Source organism: Castor canadensis, unplaced genomic scaffold (assembly GCF_047511655.1).
Source record: "Castor canadensis unplaced genomic scaffold, mCasCan1.hap1v2 HAP1_SCAFFOLD_161, whole genome shotgun sequence".
NCBI lineage: Eukaryota > Metazoa > Chordata > Mammalia > Rodentia > Castoridae > Castor > Castor canadensis.
This window is the reverse complement of record NW_027395378.1, coordinates 55,593-75,057: the sequence shown is the minus strand read 5'-3', so window position 1 is coordinate 75,057 and position 19,465 is coordinate 55,593. Positions and strand designations below refer to the sequence as shown.

Here is a 19,465-nt window from a genome sequence, read left to right as displayed (position 1 = left end):
ACTGGAATTCCTAGCCAGAGCAATTAGGCAAGAAGAAGGAATAAAAAGAATACAAATAGGTAAAGAAACTGTCAAAGTATCCCTATTTGCAGATGATATGATCCTATACCTTAAAGACCCAAAAAACTCTACTCAGAAGCTTGTAGACATCATCAATAGCTACAGCAAGGTAGCAGGATATAAAATCAACATAGAAAAATCATTAGCATTTCTATACGCTAACAATGAGCAAACTGAAAAAGAATATATGAAAACAATTCCATTTACAATAGCCTCAAAAAAAATCAAATACATAGGTTTAAACCTAACAAAAGATGTGAAAGACCTCTACAATGAAAACTAAACACTTCTGAAGAAAGAGATTAAGGAAGACTATAGAAAGTGGAGAGATCTCCTATGCTCATGGATTGGTAGAATCAACATAGAAAAAATATCTATACTCCCAAAAGTAATCTACATGTTTAATGCAATTCCCATCAAAATTCCAATGACATTCATTAAAGAGATTGAAAAATCTACCACTAAATTTATATGGAAACACAAGAGGCCACGAATAGCCAAGGCAATACTCAGTCAAAAGAACAATGCAGGAGGTATCACAATACCTGACTTCAAACTATATTACAAAGCAATAATAATAAAGACAGTATGGTACTGGCACAAAAACAGACATGAAGACCAGTGGAACAGAATAGAGGACCCAGATGTGAAGCCACACAACTATAACCAACTTGACTTTGACAAAAATACTAAAAATATACGATGAAGAAAAGACAGCCTCTTCAATAAAATCTGCTGGGAAAAGTGGTTAGCAGTCTGCAAAAAACTGAAACTAGATCCATGTATATCACCCTATACCAATATTAACTCAAAATGGATCAAGGATCTTAATATCAGACCCCAAACTCTAAAGTTGGTTCAGGAAACAGTAGGAAATACTCTGAAATTAATAGGTAAGAACTTTCTCAATGAAACCCCAGCAGCACAGCAACTAAGAGATAGCACAGATAAATGGGACTTCATAAAACTAAAAAGCTTCTGCTCAACAAAAGAAATGGCCGTCATTAGCAGCACCACTAACAGTGTTGGCAAGGATGCGGGGAAAAAGGAACCCTCTTACACTGTTGGTGGGAATGTAAACTAGTACAATCACTCTGGAAAAATATTTGGAGGCTACTTAAAAAGGTAAACACTGATCTACCATATGATCCAGCAATACCACTCCTGGGGATATACCCAAAAGACTGTGATACAGGTTACTCCAGAGGCACCTGCACACCCATGTTTATTGCAGCACTATTCACAATAGCCAAGTTATAGTAACAGCCAAGATGCCACACTACTGATGAATGGATTAAGAAAATGTGGTATCTATACACAATGGAATTTTATGCAGCCATGAAGTAGAACGAAATGTTATCATTCGCTGGTAAATGGATGGAACTGGACAACATCATCCTGAGTGAGGTTAGTCAGGCTCAGAAGGCCAAAAATCATATGTTCTCCCTCATATGTGGACATTAGATCAAGGGCAAACACAACAAGGGGATTGGACTTTGATCACATGATAAAGCGAGAGCACACAAGGGAGGTATGAGGATAGGTAAAACACCTGAAAAACTAGATAGTATTTATAGCCCTCAATGCAGAGAAACTAAAGCAGATACTTTGAACCAACTGAGGCCAATAGGAGAAGGGGACCAGAAACTAGAGAAAAGGTTAGATCAAGAAGAATTAACCTAGAAGGTAACACACATGCACAGGAAATTAATGCGAGTCAACTCCCTGTATAGCTATCCTTATCTCAACTAGCAAAAACCCTTGTTCCTTCCTATTATTGCTTATACTCTCTCTTCAACAAAATTAGAGATAAGGGCAAAATAGTTTCTGCCGGGTAGTGAGGGGTAAGGGGGTAAGGGAGCGAGCGGGGTGGGGGTAAGGGAGATGGCAGTGTGGGGGAAAGGGGGAGAAATGACCCAAACATTGTATGCACATATGAATAAAATAAAAAACTTTTTAAAAAAGATATTCAGCCCCAAACTTAGCACTACAAAAATCCTTCCAAAAAACTTAATCTTCACCCTGTTATTCCTTATTTTTAGAATCATTGTAACCTCTTATGGAATACAGAAACTGAGATAATACAGGTTTCTTCTTTAGGGTAATAATTAATATTTTGTTAATATGGCATTATTCATAACATTTAGTATTTCTCTCACAAAAAACAACCTTCACTGTTGTTATCACTGAATGGACATAATTCTAAAATCTCAAAGTCAATGTAGTTTATTGCCAAGATTTGCACATAGTTAATGAATGCTAAAAATGTGTACAAGGTGTTGGACCAGAGGAGAGAAAAAGGAGGAAGGAGAACATCCACAGTTGCACCAAGAAAAACAGAGATCTCATGTAGAATGTGTCCTCACATATTTTAGCCCACTAGCTTTGTTTTTGAATCCCTAAACCTGACCTTACATTCAACAGGAGGCAGCAGCAGACGTATAGTTCATTCCATATTGCTTAAGATCTTTATTATTTTACTTTTGCTTTTTACATATAATCAAATAAGTAAAACAAAAATTTACACAAAGACTCTTGAAAGATACAGAACAAGGAGCTAAATAAACATGTCTTAGGTCAATGGAGAAATGCAAGAAGGGAGAGGATAGAGGTCTGCTTCAGTTATTTACTATTTTAATGTTTTGTGCTACACTCAGCATCATAGTCAGTTGTTGCCATCATAGAGGTCCTGTGTTTCTTTCAATTCTTTCCACTTCTCAGCTTACAATACTATTTCTATAAGTTACTGATCTAATATGGGAACAATGGCCTACTGTGATTTAATTTGTGTTACATGGTTATCAGATTTTTATGTTTCGCACTTTGCCAAAACAATATTTACCCCAGTCTTTTCAAATGTGTCTTATAATTATACAGGAGCAACTTGGTACGTGATTTTGATAGATAACATATAAAATAATTTGACCAACCCCCTATCAGTATGAATAAATGCTTACAGTAGTAAGTATGCCATATCGTTGGGCCTTTGAGAGAAACTTTTTTGTTTCCATTTCAAAAACCTTTGGAGCACTTCATCAGCATCCCCATCTGTTGAAATCCTATTTTTATCTGACCAGACCTCCAAAGATGATAGCATAATTGTCATGTTGATCTGAGAAAACATCTGAAAAGAGAAGATGGATGCTCAGTAGGCAGTCTTAGATACCCATCAATATTTTATCTCCATACAGAATACTAGTATATTCTACTTACTACTTTTTGGAGATGAATCCATTGATGGATGAAAGTAGATGGCAGGAGTATACTTTTTATAAAAATGCAAAATCTATTTAGTCAAACCATGCTAATGCATTAATATGAATAATTATTATTTAAATATGAAACATCAGTACTCACAGTGTTGATAAGACCAAAGATCAGGACAATTTTCTGAGTTGCAACTCCAATCTCAGAGCCCATATAATCATACTGAAAAACAAATTTTGTTTCTTAATCACTAGTGTAAATGATTAAAATACCATATTTTTTATTATTTTTTTTTTTGGCAGTACTGGAGTTCTGAACCTGGGGCCTTGTACTTGCTAAGCAGGTGCTCTACCATGAGTCACACCCTCAGCTCTTTTTTGCTTTAGTTATTTTTTCAGACAAAGTCTTGAATTTTTGCCCAAGGACAGATCTAGACTGCTATCTTCCTACCTATGCCACCCATGTAGCCAAGATCACAGGCATGTGCCTCCACAACTGGCTAACTTTTTGCCTGGGCTGACCTTGAGCCATGATCCTCCTGATCTCTGCCTCCTGAGTAACTGGGATTACATGTATGCACCACCATACCCAGCTCTAAACTACCACATTACAAATATAAAAGCTAAAATAATGTGCTTCTCAGTTCAAGAGGCAAAAGTAAAATTAAGATTTACCAAATGTTGCTGGGTACATGCCAGCTACTCAGAAGGCAGAAATTGGGAAGATCGGTTTGAGGTCAGCCTGGGAGAAAAGATAGCAAGATACTCATCTCAACCAACAAGCTGGATGTGGTGGTGTACACCACCTATAAGCCCAGCTATTCAGGAGGCATATCTAGGAGGATTGCAGTTCAAAGCCAGTTTGGGAAAACTTGGGAGACCCTACCTGAAAAATAACTGAAGCCCAAAAGGGATGGAGGTATGGCTCGAGTGGTAGAGTATCTATCTGCCTGGCAAGTAAATACAAGCCCTTAACTTCAAAACCCCAGTAATGCAAAAAAAGGAAAAAAATCAAATGTTTACTATGTTTTAGACATAAGCCTACAGTCTTTGAAAATTAATAAACTATATTAAAATAAGAGAATTGCAATTATCTTCCTCTTGGAATATGATTGATGGACTTCTTGTGAATAAAAATAGAACAAAGAAACCTCTTGCAACAGTTTTGAGTGGGGCAGGGAGGGCGCCAAGGGAGAGGGATGGAGGGGGTGATCTAGCCAATGTACAATAGAAGCCTATTTGCAATTGTCACAATGAATTCCTCCTGTACAATGAATATATCCTGATTAAAAATACTAATGAAAAAATTATCTTCCTCTGTGAAGATACAGAAATTAGGGGCCAATGTGGTAGGTTTCAAGAATGTATTGCTTATGATAGGATAAAAGCAAGGAATCAAATCTCTGTTTAAGTGAATGACTAAATTAACTTTTCTATCCTATACTGTCATCATTTGTCATCATTCCAGTGAAACAGAATCCATATATATCCTAGATAAACAAAGTACTTTCTAAACACTGAATCCTGAGTACCATCACAATAAACAATTTCAAGAATATGTCTTTATTCAAGGAAACAAGAATTGTATTATTGCCTCTAAAACGTTTATAATTGTGTATGTGCATACATTTCTAAGTGTTTAATAGAAACATAAAAGTAAGCAGCTCAGGACCTTTAAGAATTGCCAGGAAGTCAGCTGGAGACTCCTAACACAAAATAACCCTGAAATCAAGGTCTCTAGAGATGGTTTATGCACTGTGCTATTTCACTCTATGCAAGCTTCCCAGTCACCCATGTTGTACACTTCCACATTGCTGTATATGAGAGATGAGTGAACATGCTCCTTTTCAAGACTAAGCTTATAAAAATCAAACAGAAACATAAAGCAAGAAGACGATTATGGGAATGAATGCAAATATATCAGCAATCACAAAGTACGAACAGACCAAACACTAAATTTCAAAAGCAACAAAATCCAATATATGCAAAGTAGATAATACCCCCAAATATAAGAACCTTGCAAATATTTAGAGTGAAAGGATGAAGAGACATGACCTAGAAGACCCTAGAGGAAAAAGTGTAAGTTTTGTGATAATGATATTAATTCATATAATAAAATGATGAAAATAAAACTTAAAGGTGAAGAAAGGACACAATTTTTACAAAATATTAATAAAACATTCAATTCACCAGAAAGATGGGAACATTCTAAAATATGACTACACAATACATAAAGCAAGATTTAACTGACAGAAACATAAGTATTGGTGAGATTGCAAGTAATCCCCTTAATAACCTAGATTACTGTCAATTAATAGTAAAGATGTATAGGATTTGAAAAATCTAAGCAAATACTGGGTATAATTGTACACATATAGAAACTTGTATATAAAATTATATATATGTGTGTTTTATATAAGTTGCCTCATTTTAGCTATAGAATTATTCTTTGACTGTAAAACATATTGTCCCTTAGCTCACATTTTAGCCAAACACAATGCAATTAAGTCACAATGAGTTTAGTAAAAGTGTTTTAACAATGCTATTTTTACTTAGATTGATCACTCTGCCTGTGATATAACACTTTTATCCTAGGTTAATACATAGTCAAGCATTTCAGCATAAGTTCCTCAATATGATTTACAACTTACTTTCAAACTCCAATGCAGACAGCAGAAGAGATGAAGGAGCACAATAAAACAATAAATAAGATGATAATAGAGTTCTCTGAAAGTCCGAATTATTTCAAAATAGAACATTTAACAAGCAATGGTGACAGTAAGACAATTACTAAAGAAAGCTGGAGAGAATCCAAAAGGCTCAAGAGCAATTGAAATGCAGACATATTAGAATGTATAAAAAGCTTTGGAAATGGCATATTTGTGGAGAAAAATTAAATACATTTGTCCTTTCTCTGATTTCTTTAAACAATAATTTGATACTGAATTTAGAATAATTATTTTGTAGTTTATGATACATGGAAACATAAAATACAGCAAAATCACAATGACCGATTGGGATGAAATGGAATCTCACCATCATAAGGCTTTTACATTTTTCAGGAAGTGGTATAACATTAAATCCACCTTGTGATAAGTTAATACCACTAATTGAAACCGCTAGAGAACCACTGGAGTGGGGAACTAGAACAGAGATTAACAGAAAAAAACTCAATACTGGAGATAAAAACAAATGCTAACATCCACAGCTTTCAGTACTTATGAAAAGCACAAATCAATTAAACCTTCTAATGAATGATTCTGTTTTTAAAATATGGAACTCCCACCACAAGAGCCAAGCAATTATTAAACATAAAATAACCATATAAGGAATGTTTATTTTAATAGGCTCTCCAATTTGGTATTTAATGAAATAGCTTCCTTTGGAACAGAAGACATTTAACAACTGTGTAGCAGTAGAACTCTGGTATCTTAGAACCCTTATCTGTGAACTTACGTACATTATTGCTATAATGCTAAACTGATTTGGAAAGCAATGGATAAATTTTGGTCCCTTTATATCAGTGTAAGGGCAACTGACAGCACATTTTTATGTCTTGCTGTACTGTGGCACATATTTTGAACAAGGTAAAATATATCTGTATTGAAAACAATGGAAGTTCTGTAGTCATACTTTCCCTATACTTTAATGCAAAAGAAAGGTATTAAAAACTAGATCAATAATGCCTACCAGTGCTTTATCCACAAAGAGTCTCATTTTCATGGTTCTTTTTGATTGTGCAATATCTGAATATTTCTGTGAAATAAAGTATATAAAATTAAATAAAATGCTTTCAATTTTTTATGTTATCATTACCATTCAGTAAATACATATTGATATAGTCTATATGCTCACAGAGATAATACACACACTTATAAACACAGAGCCACAGAAACACAGAGATGCAGACTTAGATATAGGTATAGAGAGTTATGTTATGACAAAATAAGAAAATGAATGTTCACTTAGCAGGTAAAATTTCAAATAAGAACAACTCAGAAGCATTTTACTTCATATTCTTGTTAATTAGAATATTAAAAAAAAGACACTGAAACAAGAGAGGAATCCATGCAGCTTTCCTCTCCAAGTATTCCTGTGGCCTTCCCGTGTCCCCTACCCCACCAAGCTTGAGGATTAAAAACTTCTGTCATCTTTCTCCTAAATGTTACCTGCATTTTCTCATTATTTTTGCACTGTCGCTAGATTATGTTAACTCAATAAAATCTACCCTCTTCATGTATGTAGATACACAGCGTATGCCCTCGTGTAACCATCTTCACCAAGTAGAAAAGGAGCATTTCCATTGCTCTCTTCCATGCCAACAGCCCACGTAGTTCAAGATAACCAATAATTTACTTTCTCCCACTTACAGGCAGGAAGTGTCTACAGTTCAGATAAATGGAGTCATGTTGTGCATACTATCTTCTTTAGCATTTCTCTATATTGCCACGATTAGTAGTTCATTAGTTTTGCCAAATTGTATGCCATTTTAGAGAAACATAACAGTTGGTGTTCACCTCTTGATTGCTGTTTAGATTGCTTATACATTTTAGCAACTATAAATAAAGCTGGACTGAACCCATGTGCATGTCTTTGTAGAGTCATATAGTGCTTCATTTTTCTTGGTAAATACTAGAATAATACGTAAGTCATATAGTAATTATGGGCATGCACAGTCATATGAATGAAACAAATGACTTTCTTAACTGATTTGATCATTATACATTCTCACCAAAAATTAATAGGAGTTCCAATTGCCCACAACCTTGCCTATGTTTGGTATTTTTAATCTTTTTCATTTTACCATTCCTATTTTTCTTGATCTTTTTTATTAAGAATGTGAATTGTAAGAAGTAATGGGTTCCATTGTACTATTTTCAAACATGTGTATCACATACTTTAATCATATTCACCTCCTATTATCCTCTTTTATCCCTATACCCTTTACTACTGGACCCCATTTCCCTTCCCAAAGCATCCCCTTTATACTTTCAAGTCATTTTTTAAAACTCTAGATTCTACATATGCAAAATTATTTGTCTTTTTTGAATAATCTGGCTTATTTCACTTAACATGATGATCTCTAGTGCCATCCATTTCCCTACATAAGACATGATTTTATTCTTCTTTATGGCTGAATAATGCACTCCATTGTGTATATATGCAACATTTTTTTAACCCATTCATCAGTTTATGGGCACCTAGGCTGATTCCCATAGACTAAATAGTGCCATGATAATCACAGGTATGCAAGCACATCAATTATATGCTGACTTTGATTACCTCTGGGTATATACCTAGGACTAGTATAGCTGAATCACACGGTAGGTTCTATTTTTAGAGGATCCTCCACAGTGTTTTTCATAGCCACTTCACTATGGTGGGAATTCCCACCAACGATGTATAAGTTTCTCTTCCGTAACACCTTCACCAACATTTTTTGGTTTTGGTTCTTGGTGTTAACCATTATAACTATGTAATTTTGGTTTGCATCTCCCTAGTGGTTAAAGATGTTGAACATTTTTTCATGTATTTATTGGCCATTTGTACTTCTTTTGAGAAGTATCAGTTTATTTCCCCTTTATTGATTGGACTGTTTGCTCTTTTGGCATTTATTTTTTGAGCTCTGTATGTACTCTGGATATTATTCCCTGTTGGATGAATACCTGGTAAGGATTTTCTCTTATTCGGCAGGTTGCCTCTTCACTCTGTTAATAGTCCCTTGGTATGGATAGAGAGAGAATAAAGGAGAATGATGGAGGAGGTGAATTCAACTATGATAAATTGCAAGAAATTTTGTAAATGTCACAGTGTAACCCCAGTACAACAATAATAAATTACAAAATAAAAAATTAAAGGAAAAATACAAACAACTAAAAAATGGGTTGGTGCGAAAAATGACACATGGGGATAAAGAACTTTTTATGAGAGAATATCAAAGAAATGAACAAAAGAGAAAAGAAAGGAAATAACACATTTAGTAACCAGAAATATTACAATTGCAAATTAAAATGGTAAGTGGCAAATTAGCATTAAACACACATGAAAAAAAATAGTTGTTTGCTGTGCAGAAACTTATATTTGATGCAATCCCACTTGTTGATTCTTGCTCTTATTTCCTAAACTATTGTAAATAAGAAATTCCTATTCAGAAAATTGTTGCCTCTGCTTATGTCTTCTAGTGTTTTTCCCTATGTTTTTCTATACTAGTTTCACAGTTTTAGGTCTTATGCTAAAATATTTATGTATTTTAAATTAATTTTGTACAGGATGAAAGATAGGAATGTAGTTTCAGTCTTCTACATGTGGATGGATATCCACTTTCCCCAGCACCATTTGTTTAAAAAGCTGTCTTTTCTACAACATATGTTTTTGCCACCTTTATTTAGGATTAGATAGCGATAGCTGTGTGCGGTTATTTCTGGACCCTCTGCTCAGAGGTTTTAGTCCATCATGGAGGAGAGGGTGTGGCAGATTAGAGCATCTCAAGCCATGGTAGACAGGAGAGAGGGAAAGAGGAAGACAGAGGGAGCGAGGGGGGTGGAGAGAGAAAGAGAGGAGAGAGAAAGGAGAGAGACTATGCCTGCAGTATTCAGGATTTCTTTTTTTCCCTTTAATTCCATCAGTGCAACCAGGCAATGGGTTGGTGAGGCCCATATTTAGGGCAAGACTTCTTCCTGCCCCTTAGTTAATCCTCTCTGGAAACACAATCTCAAGCCCACCCAGAGATGTGCTTTCCTAATACCCTACATGATTTTTAATCCAATCAAATCAGCAATCAAAATTAACCATTACAGGGTCTTTTGTGCTGCTAGTTCTGTGAAGACTGGCATTGGAATTTTAATGGCAATTGCATTGAATCAGTAGATTGCTTTCAGTAATAATACCATTTCAACAATATTAATTCTTTCATCTTCAGGTTTTATATTTTTCATTGTAGAGGTTTTTAACATCTTTGGGTAACTTTTTTTCCTAGGTATTTTTTGAGGTTATTGTGAATGGGATTGTTTTCCTAATTTCTTTTTCAGTATGTACATTATTGGTCTATAGAAAAGCTATTGGGTTTTGTATGTTGGTTTTGTATCCTGCTACTTTGATGAAAGTGTTTATAAGATCTGAAATCTTTTGGTGAAGCCTTTTAGGATCTTTTAAGTATAGGATCATATCTTCTGTAATAAGTAGGGATAATTTGACTACTTCCTTTCCTATTTGTATCCCTTTTATTTCTCTCTTGTCTTATTGCTCGTCTAAGAATTCAGGCCCCATATTGATTAAGAGTGTAGAGACGCACAACCTTGTCTCATTCCTGATTTTAGAGGAAATGCTTTCAATATTCCTACATTCAGTAATGTTGGCTATTGGTCTGTCATATATGGCCTTTATTATGATGAAGTATGAAGTGTCTATTCTGATTTTCTTCAGGGATTTTTATCATGAGGAGATTTTGAATTTTGTCAGGATTTTTCTGCATTTATTGAGACCATCATGTGATTTTTGTGCTTGATTGTGTTGTGTGTTATACTCTGTTTTTTTGATTTGCATATGTTGAACCATCCTTGCATCCCTGGTATGAAATCAACTTGATCATGTGCTATTGAATTCTGTTTTCAAATGTTTTGTTGAAGGTTCTTTTGTCTGTGTTCATCAAGGGAATTAGGCTATAATTTTCTTTTCTTATTTTGTCCTCATCTGATTTTGGTGTCAGGGTAATGCTGGCTTTGTAAAATGAGTTTGGAAGCCTTTCTTCCATTTCTGTTTGATTTTTCTGTTCTGGTCTACTGTTCTATGTGTCTATTCTGTGCCAAAAGACCATACAAATTTCTATGCCAAGGGTCAGCAACACCAGCCAGTGTTTTGTAAATAATATTTCATTAGAACATAACAAGCTCATTTGTTTACATTTTGTTTATGTTGCTTTTATGCTACAAAGGCATAATGAAAGAATGGCAATAGACCATGAATGTAGGTACATCTGTTAAATTATGTGATTTGATTCCTGTTTCACTGTAGTAATTTAAGTAATATTTTTTGCCACAAAATCCAGTAGATATTATCTATTGCCTCTGAATTCTTGAAAAAAAAAAGAAATGTTGTTATATTATAATGGGAACTTGGCTAGATAAAAAATTTTGGGAAATTTTTATCCTTCATAATGAAGCCAGAGAAAGTATTTGACTATTTTAAAAGCACTTCATTTGAACAGTTTTTTTACTTTTGTGAGTGACTTTCTTTGAGGTTAAGATGACTATAGGATTATTTATTATTTATAAAATGCAGCATATTAGTCAAATCATATCATGGTGTTGCCAATTGAATCAGGGTTTCTTGGAATTTTTTTTCATTTTCCAGGTTTCTTTATGTCAACAAAGATTTTTTTTCTAAAAAATGTTGGAAATTTTTTTTACTTTTTTATGATGACAACTTTTGGTATTCTGAATTTCTACTTTCAGTTTTCCATACTTTCAGCTCAAGTTCTCCAGAGAAGCAGGATCAGTACATGCGTATATTTATCAAAAGAAATTGACTAGCCCAAAATCTGGAGAATGGGCAGAAAGGGTGGAGATGCAGAAAGACCTAAAGATTCATTCAAGGTATTAAGGCTGTTAGGCCCAGAATGACCCAATATTGCAGTTGCAGTTGGATCCAAAGACCACCTGCTGGAGATTTCTTTCTTACTCAGAAGAGGGTCAGACTTTTGTTCTATCCAGCCTCCGACTGATTAAATGATGCTGTCTCACGTTTTGGAAAACAATCTAATACACTCCAAGTCCACTGGTGTTAATATCACCCAAAACCACCCACAATAATATTTGTCCAACTCTTTAGGGTTGTTGGTCCAGCTAAATTGACACAGAATTACCTCATGTTTTTAGTTTCTTCCTACTTTCATTGCTTCCTCTATTTCATTTTCTGCTCAATGTCTTTAAACCTGATTTTAATATCACAGATTGGGTTTTAGCAGTGTCTGTTTTGTCGTTCACTAATTCTATGGTATCTTTAATTCTTAAAATTGTTCTATAATTCTCTCATATTTGTTTCCTAACACTGCAAAGGATCTTTTAAGAGGCTATGTAGAGGGAGGCCACAAGAGAACTGAATATTATACGTCTGCTCACACTGTCTGGATATGTATTATACTGTCACCACTTAACGGAGGACTTCCTAAGGTAATGACTTAAACTCTCTAGCTGGACCATGATCCTCCTATTGACACTTTCTATGAAATTGGAATGACAAGTGAGTGCCATCACACCCAGCTTTTATTGGTTGAGAGAGGGTCTCATGGACTGTCTGCCAGGGCTGGCTTCTGACCGAGGTCCTCCCCAATCTCTGCCTTTTGAGTATTTAGAATTATGGAAGCCGCAGTGCCTAGCTTCTGCTTCCTGTTTTCAAAAGGAGGTAATAGTGTTTATTCCTTTAACTATTGAAAGAAATAGAATTATGGAATATAAGTAAAGAGAGGAAGGTATGGTATTTTTGAGCATGTAATAACAACATTGTTAAATCATTCCATTTGAATCTGGTATTTTTCTCTCTTACTTAATCCTGACCAGATTCAAAGAATCTACTGGGCAACTTTTAGAAGCCCTGAGTCAAAGCTAGGAAGAGAATCAACCAGGAGAGTTGAACCCTCTTTGGACTTCATATGAACAAAACATAAACCTTACATTAAACCACTAAACTTTGGAGATTGCTTGCTTCAAAATATAATGGTATTTGACATAATATGATTCTAATTAAGAAAATAGTTTGAGAAAACTGTTCTCACAATTTAAAATTTGCTGATAATTCACTGTATTCAGTCATGATTCCTTGGGAATTTCATTAAAATTGTAGTTGTCTACTATTTTTATTCAGTATAGAATTAGAGTGGGGTTTTTTCTGTTTAACTGTGATTTCTTCGTTTTATGCATTAAGAGGGACATTTTTCATTAGAGCACAAAGAAATAGATATGAACCAAAAATTCTCATTTATATAGTTTTGGCTGGGTTCATAATTATGTAGTAGGAGAGACTTTGTTTCCTATAAAGTAATTGTGGTATTTCCTTTCAACTTTTTGTATTGCTGATGGGAGATTTCATGTGATTCTGCATCTTGGTCACGTAGGAGAAGCCAGCTTTTTAAGTATCAGTCCAAAAAGTTACCCTAACTAATTCTGAGAATTATTCTTGGATTGTTTTGTGACATTTTTGCCTTTTAATCCTTAATGGAATTTGTGGTTTTTTAAATCTACATTACTAATTTAATTTTCCTATTCTAAAATTTCCCTGTCATTTTCTTTTTCCCTTTCTTTCTATGTGACTTCTGCAGTTTTATCTTGTGAACATTCCATTGAAGTTTTAAATTTTATTATATTTTTAAATTTTGAACTATTATGAATCTGTTGATTTTATTTTTAATAGCATCCTATTCTTTAGTGTGTAAAATATTTTCTCATATCTTTATATTAAAGATCATTCTTTGGAACCTCAAACTTTTTTTTTAAAGAAAATTCACATTTTATTTAGATTGAAATAAACTACACAAAATTGATTTTTTCACCAAAAATAACAGCAATCTTTTCTGTATTATTTCTAAATAAACCACAAAACATTTATTTTTGTAGTTTTTTTCTAATAAGTCAAGATGAGGCAGTATATATAATCATGGAAAAAAGACAGAACAGACAAGCCAGTTGCCTGTAGGGATGGCATAAATTCTGTCTTGAAGCAGAAGTGTCCAACATTGACCTGATGAAAAGCTTATGAAATGTAGGCTCAACAAAGGAAAGTAAACAGCAACAACCAGGTGGAACCTCAAACTTTAACTGATTTTTTTCATGTCTCTGTCTTTCACATTATATTGTTTCATCATGTGACTATTGCTTTTTCATGGTAAGAATTTATCATCAAACAGCTTTCTCCAGCATCTGTGACTATATTGAGGTTTATGGGCTGAGGTCCTAATAGAGTGTAATCTCTCTGGGTTCCTTTTTGGAAAACTTTGCTGTCAATATGGTTAGGTATTTTCTCTTAAGCTGGATTTATTCCCAGAGAATAAAACCATATCTTCTTAGAAGATATAAGACTGGTTCCCAATATCCAGTGTCACACATTTAATTTAATCACATAGCTTTAGTAAGGTTTTTCCTCTCAGTCATAAAAGACTATAGAACACCTGTGCCTGATGTCACCACTTAAAGGACTCCCAAAACAAAATAACCTCTAATTTTCAATCAGTTGTTAGGGGAGGATAGCTAAATACTTTCTCAGGATATTTTCACCCAATTCTCCTCCTATGTCTGCCTTTATACACACTTCCTAAGTACTACAATCTACACCAAGTTTCTGATAACCTATCTCAATTTCTGGTTTAGGATCATATTTTTAGACGCGAAGTAAGCTATGTATCTTTGTATCCTTCCTTTCTCTCTCCCCCTTTCCCTTTCCTTCCATCCTCCCTAGTAGTCCCCCTTTTACTTTCATGATCCTCTTTTTGTTTGCTTTGCTTCTTTTTCCCCTAGATTACACAACTGCAGCTCTGGGAGCCTGCCACAGTGACTGGGTGGGAGACAGCCACAAGAGATGGTTGTGGAAACAGTGAGAGTCTAACATGGACCTGCTGAGAAGTTTAAGCAACAGTGATAGACATGGTGGTCAGTGGCCTCACCATCCGGCAAGGACTGAGCCCCATTGCCTAAGGATGGCTGTGGAAACAGAGCTCTGAGCCTTTAGTTGGCAAGGCGCTTGTCTTCTGGATCTGCCTCCTAGCTAAGTGTGGTTTGCTGCCAGATGGGATTGAGAGCTCTGAATCCAGGTCCTGCAGTTCCCTGGATTTCCCTAGTTCCCCTTCCTTCCATAGAGAGGGATGGCAAATATCAAAACCTAGCCATCTCCTCCAAGTATGCCAGATAGTGGAGGGAAGCAAACAGAACACTGACTTCTGCACAGCAGAGAAGAGAAACTGCACTGGACCTGCCAGCTTCAGGGCTGTCAGACCCTGTGGTTACCTTACTCATTCAAGCTCTTGTGACTGACAGACTGATCATCCTGGAATTCAAACTCAGGCAAATGGCAATGTAAGTTATCTATACCTATTCCAATACTTCTCTTATTGTTGATTCATTGGAGGGGGATGGTTCTAAGTGGTTTGTTATTTGTCTTTCCCTAAGCATGTCCATCTTTTAGATTTTTCTCCTCCTACAGGGGAAAAATGGAATCCTTTAAAGTTTTTTAAATTTACCTTCTGCATTATGCTCAATTTCCATGGTAAACATTTCCTTCAAATGTGTAATGTATCACACCATGAAGACAGTTTCCAGATAGCAACATACAGTTTGTGACTGCTCCTTAGTTACAGTAAAAATGAAGTTTCACTTCTATAAATTAAAATAGTTAATCATGGTTATGGTTTCTGAAAGGTCAATTTTGTTAACCTGCACTCATATCAATACCTTTGCCAAAATAACAGCAAAGTAAGGGGAGAGCGAAATGGAATTTGTCATATATTACATTTAAGCTTCATACATTGTTATTTTGTTTACTTCCCTTTAATGTGATCCAGTGTTGATGAGAATGTATGGATAGAAATTCATTTATTCAATCACATTATTTAATCATATGATCAAATGTAGTTGTGCAGACATTTTGCAGTACTGTCTGAATAAATACAATATTTTAAAATAAAGGTCCTACAACAAAAGTTCTTGATGCAACATTACCAGCTTAAGTTTGTTTACCTAATATAGCAAATCTCAAAATTTCAATGTGAATAACTTTTCAAGGATAACACAAAGGAAGATGATAAAAGTGGTTACTCACTTCAGGTTTCACAAGAATCCGGTAGGACTGATCAAGCTTAGGGTAGTGTTCTTTCAAGGGGGAATAATCAATTTTATTATTCTTTACTTCATAAAACATATGTTCATATGTAGCTGAAGATTCTAATGGTTCAATTCCATAACTGGAATTCTCTAATTGCAATAATCCCCTAAGTATTCACCAACAAAAAAAGAAATAAAAATATAATTAGTATAGATTTCCCCCTGAGAAATATAAATTTTATAGTACCCATTGTAATCTAATCTTACAAATCATTCCATCTTATTTGATTAGGTTTCAAGCCAAATCTTATACCTATCTTTCCTCTATACAATATTTAAGAAGAGTTGTGGTTCTGCTGTGGCTATACTCTTCTTGTTAGTTGAAGGTCATTCTGTACAAATGTTATGATTGTAAACAATAAAGAAGACAAAGAAAATATGAGAAAGAGTAGGAGGAAGTGGAGGAGGTAAGGAAAGTACATGAGTTGAAAGACAAAGTCTATATGTCTTCATATCACTCTATCCTTCAAAAAGATTCTGAAAATTAAGGGTTGACCTAAGATCTCAATGCATACCTACAGAATATGCTATTACCTGAGTCCTGAGCAGGTACTTAGTGTCACAACTGATCTTGGAATCTCTGCAGCATGTCCTTGGTAAAAACAATGACTCTAAGAAGGAGTATAAGAAGATGTAATCATAATTAATTTCTAAATTAAGTCTTCAATTTTATCCTTACTTCTAAGATATCATCAAACATTCATATTTAGCCAATATCATACTATTTATTGGATATTAAATTCTTTGCTGTCTATCTGCAGGTTCTTCCTCTAAACTTTCTCTTCTATGAACAATCATGATTACCATCATCTCCCCAAAAGTTCTAAATTATCTACATCTTTTCTTTAATCAGCCACATTTCCTAAGTGTATAGTCTATACCTGCTACCTTGTAATTCAACTCAATATTTCATTCATTTTTGCTGGACTATGCAAAAGTATCTTAATTGATGTTTCCTCACTTTGATTGTTTTTAATATTTCACTTGATAGATATGTGATCATCAGGAGTTCAAACTCTCTTTTCAATGACCTTCCCAGACTTGCCCTAACATTCTTTTAGTGCATTGCCTTTCCTATCACTTTAAATTCTAACGACTTCTATTTTAAGTTCTGTTCCTTCACTGGTCCTGCCCTATGAAAACTTTATTGTCATCACACTGCTCCTTATGAATTTACTTATACATTATTACCTTCCAGGCATACATATCCTCAATGGTCACTTACTTTTAAAATTTTTATACATAGTCCTCACCCTTACCCAGTCGCAGGCTAGATGTACCCCAAGTGGCAGTCAGAAGATACCAGGTAGGACAACCATCTCCATCTATACACAATGGCAGCAAAATGTCTGATCCACCTACACCACTGACTATTTCCAAACAGCAAGATCCACACATTAAATCCATACCCTACTTAATACATATATATATGTATATATATATATATAATGACAAGGATACTCACTCTCACTATTTCTATTCATGATAGTACTGTAAATCTTATCCAGAGCAATTAGGCAAGGAAAAAAACATAAAAGACATCCAAATTGGAATGCAAGAAATAAAACTGTCCTTGTTTGTGTATGGCATGAACTTACATAGAGAAATCAACACTACAAACACCATTCTAAAATTATCAGTGTTAAAAACAAATATTGTAAAGTTGTAAGATAAGAAGTCAACATTTCACCAGGCATAGTAACCCATGCCTGTAATCCCAGCATTCAGAAGGCTGAGGAAGAAGCATCAGGAATTCTTGGACACACTGAGACCCTGTCTCAAAAGAAAAGGCAATATCCCAAAGTCAAGTGAATTTCTATTTGCTTATTGAAGTACTGGGAAAAGAAAATAAGTAAATATTTTCACTTATAATAGCACCAAAAACAAATAATACACCTTGGAATAAATTCAGTGAAGTGGAAGACTTGTATACTAAGGTGCTATTGATGAAAGGGCATTAGCAGATGAAAAGATACATCATATGACCCTGGATTGGAAGGCTTGATATTGCTAAAATGTCCACAAATCCCAAACATTCTACAGATTCAAGACAACACCTATCAAAGTCCCAATTACATTTTTTACAGAAATAGAAAAAAAAACAATTCTGAAATTTACATTGGGAACACAAAAGACCAAGAGCAGTAATATCAGTCTTGAAGAAAAAGGACAATGCTGGAAGCAGCACATTTTCTTATTTCAAAATACATTCCAAAGCTACAGTAATCAGATAGTATGGTTCCAGCATAAATGCAGATGCACAAGCCAACAGAGCATAATAGAGAGCCTAGAAATAAATCCACACATTCTAGTCAACTCATCCCTGATAAAAGTGCCAAGAATATATAAAAGAGAAATGACAGTCTATTCAAAAGTGGTGTGGGGAGGAAAAGGGAGAGGGAGAATAGAATATAACGAAAGGAGTAAACTTGTTCAAGGTACACATGTATGGGATTATCACAATGAAATCCCCTCGTATTAATAATGTGCTAGGACTGGCTGAGTGGCTCAAGTGGTATGGTACCTGCCTAGCAAGCATGAAGCCTAGAGTTCAAACCTCAGTGCCACGAAAAATCCTACATGTACATGCTGAGGTGACCTCTAGTATGTCTGAGAGATGAAATGTGAAATTTTATTGGGGAAAAGAAGAAAAACTATGTAAGTAGTCTTGAAGGAAAGTTGATTGGCATTTATGGTGCTGTGAGCGCTGGAGAGCTCTGATTTGTGAGTGGCTTCAGCAGCTAGATAAAACTAGTCTTTTTTTTAAGATTGAAGTTGCTTAAATTTTTTTAATGAAGGCTGGATGCATGGCTCAATGTTGAGTGCCTGCCTTGCAAGTGTGAAGCCCTAATTCAAACCCCAATACTGTCAAAAAAATCTTTTTGTTTCATCCACTATAAAGCTGGGCTCCCTTGTCTCTGTGAACAATGCCTTCTTTTTTATTCTAGTTGTCCATTTTTGGACAAATGCCTATTTAAATATTTAGCCTACTTTTAATATGGTTATTATGCAAAGGTGTGATTTTAAAATGCATTTCAGGTATTAACCCCTTACAGATAAATTATTTACAAATATTTTCCTCCATTTTGAAGGTTGCCTTTCACAGTGTTCTTTCCTCCACTGTACATAAGTCTTTCAGTTTGATATAGTCTCAGAATATGCTATAAAACAAGGGCCCAATTTCATTCTTTAGCATGTGGGTATCTAAAATTCCCAAACCACTTTTGTTTTTTAAATTTTTTATTTTATTTTTGATTTATCATACTTTTAAAAAAAAGATTGGTCTTGGTCTCTATGTTTTTGTTTGACATTACATGATTTTAGAAAATGGATTCA

At 34.7% G+C, this 19,465-nt stretch overlaps 1 protein-coding gene across 1 annotated transcript in view; it reads right to left on the bottom strand.

Moving 5' to 3' along the window:
• Positions 1-19,465, bottom strand: part of LOC109675387 (A disintegrin and metallopeptidase domain 3-like) — a 65,536-nt gene that overhangs the window by 17,816 nt on the left and 28,255 nt on the right. Inside the window, exons 5-9 of the mRNA XM_074064614.1 lie at positions 16,664-16,740; positions 16,068-16,236; positions 6,957-7,022; positions 3,418-3,489; positions 3,018-3,184 (exon numbers count right to left, since the gene is read on the bottom strand). Of these exons, the coding sequence (XP_073920715.1) occupies positions 3,018-3,184; positions 3,418-3,489; positions 6,957-7,022; positions 16,068-16,236; positions 16,664-16,740 (551 nt within the window). The remainder of the gene's footprint in view (positions 1-3,017; positions 3,185-3,417; positions 3,490-6,956; positions 7,023-16,067; positions 16,237-16,663; positions 16,741-19,465) is intronic.